The sequence below is a fragment of the Zingiber officinale genome, chromosome 8A (genome assembly GCF_018446385.1).
Source record: "Zingiber officinale cultivar Zhangliang chromosome 8A, Zo_v1.1, whole genome shotgun sequence".
Taxonomy (NCBI): Eukaryota; Viridiplantae; Streptophyta; class Magnoliopsida; order Zingiberales; family Zingiberaceae; genus Zingiber; species Zingiber officinale.
This window is the reverse complement of record NC_056000.1, coordinates 109,634,910-109,636,130: the sequence shown is the minus strand read 5'-3', so window position 1 is coordinate 109,636,130 and position 1,221 is coordinate 109,634,910. Positions and strand designations below refer to the sequence as shown.

The 1,221-nt window shown below is 44.7% G+C and overlaps 1 protein-coding gene across 1 annotated transcript; it reads left to right on the top strand.

Moving 5' to 3' along the window:
* Window positions 1-423: 423 nt before the first annotated feature.
* Window positions 424-832, top strand: LOC122011115 (auxin-responsive protein IAA1-like). Its single transcript, XM_042567544.1, has 2 exons — window positions 424-614; window positions 697-832. The coding sequence occupies exons 1-2, from the start codon at window positions 424-426 to the stop codon at window positions 830-832; spliced, it is 327 nt and encodes a 108-aa protein (XP_042423478.1).
* Window positions 833-1,221: the final 389 nt, after the last annotated feature.

Genomic DNA, 1,221 nt, shown 5'->3' with positions numbered 1-1,221 from the left:
GACAATGGTTATCTAAAATCGTTGTCTTTAAGCACTTTTTTAGGGGCTACGACAACAGTTTTGATAAAACTGTTGTCTTTGACTTTATTCATTTTATCATTTTCCCCTCGCAGTTTTGCTTTCCCCTCTCTCTGTAAATCTTTTCAGTGCCATGTTTTCCCCTTCGCATTTCTGAACCTTAAGCCATTTTTCTTTCCCTTTCTTGCACGATAGGAAGGGGTGCCGCCTCCGCTAGATCTTCCTCCACGACGGTGTGCTCTCCTCTCTTCCTGGTGAGCGGGTTTTTGAGCTCGACGAGGCCCTTTGACCTTCCACTGCTATAATTATCATGCTTCAAGCCACAACCCTAGGCTACACTCCAATCACCCCTCCCCCACTGCTTCTTCTCCTTCCTCTTCCACCTCTTCCCACCTTGCCCTCACCATGTCCATGACAGACACAACACATAGCTCCACCGAGTTAGACGCCTCTGGCCTTGACTATGAAGAGACGCAACTCACCCTCGCCCCATCTGGTGCCACTAGATCTGACCCCGAAAGGAAGCGAGGCCCGTCGGATGACCATCGCCCCTCCGATTCCTTCGAAGGGTCCACCAACAAACCTCCCGAAGCTAAGTAAGCAACACTAGTCTTGGGGTTGCTTGTACGTGTATTTTTTTTAATCCCAATCTTGACCTAAAATTTCTTCCTTCTGAAGGGATCAAGTGGTGGGATGGCCGCCGGTGAGATCGTTCCGGGGAAACACTCTCAAGAGTTTCACCTACGTGAAGGTGGCCATCGACGGGGCACCCTACCTTCGTAAGGTTGACCTAGAGGCCTATGCTGGATACTAGTAGTTGCTCACTGCCCTCGAGGAGATGTTCTCTTGCTTCACTGCCCGTAAGTTTTTCCATTCCTCTCTCTCACCCATCTCTAGGTCGCATCAATACTTACATGTATATATATTCACCATTGTCATTCGACATCGTATTGTTTTGTTTGGGATCTCTTCCTTTTCGATAAATTGGAAGGGTTCATGGAATTTTATTCCTAATTTCCGTAGGAAATTATCCATTATAAAACATATTAAAATTATATACTACAACAGTTTATAATTATTGCAAAATCCAAAACAAGTAAATATTATCTACCACAACAGTTTATATCTGTTGTAAAAAGGGTCTACCACAACGGGTTATATCTGTTGTCAAAATTATCTACCACAACGGTTTTAAAACGTTGT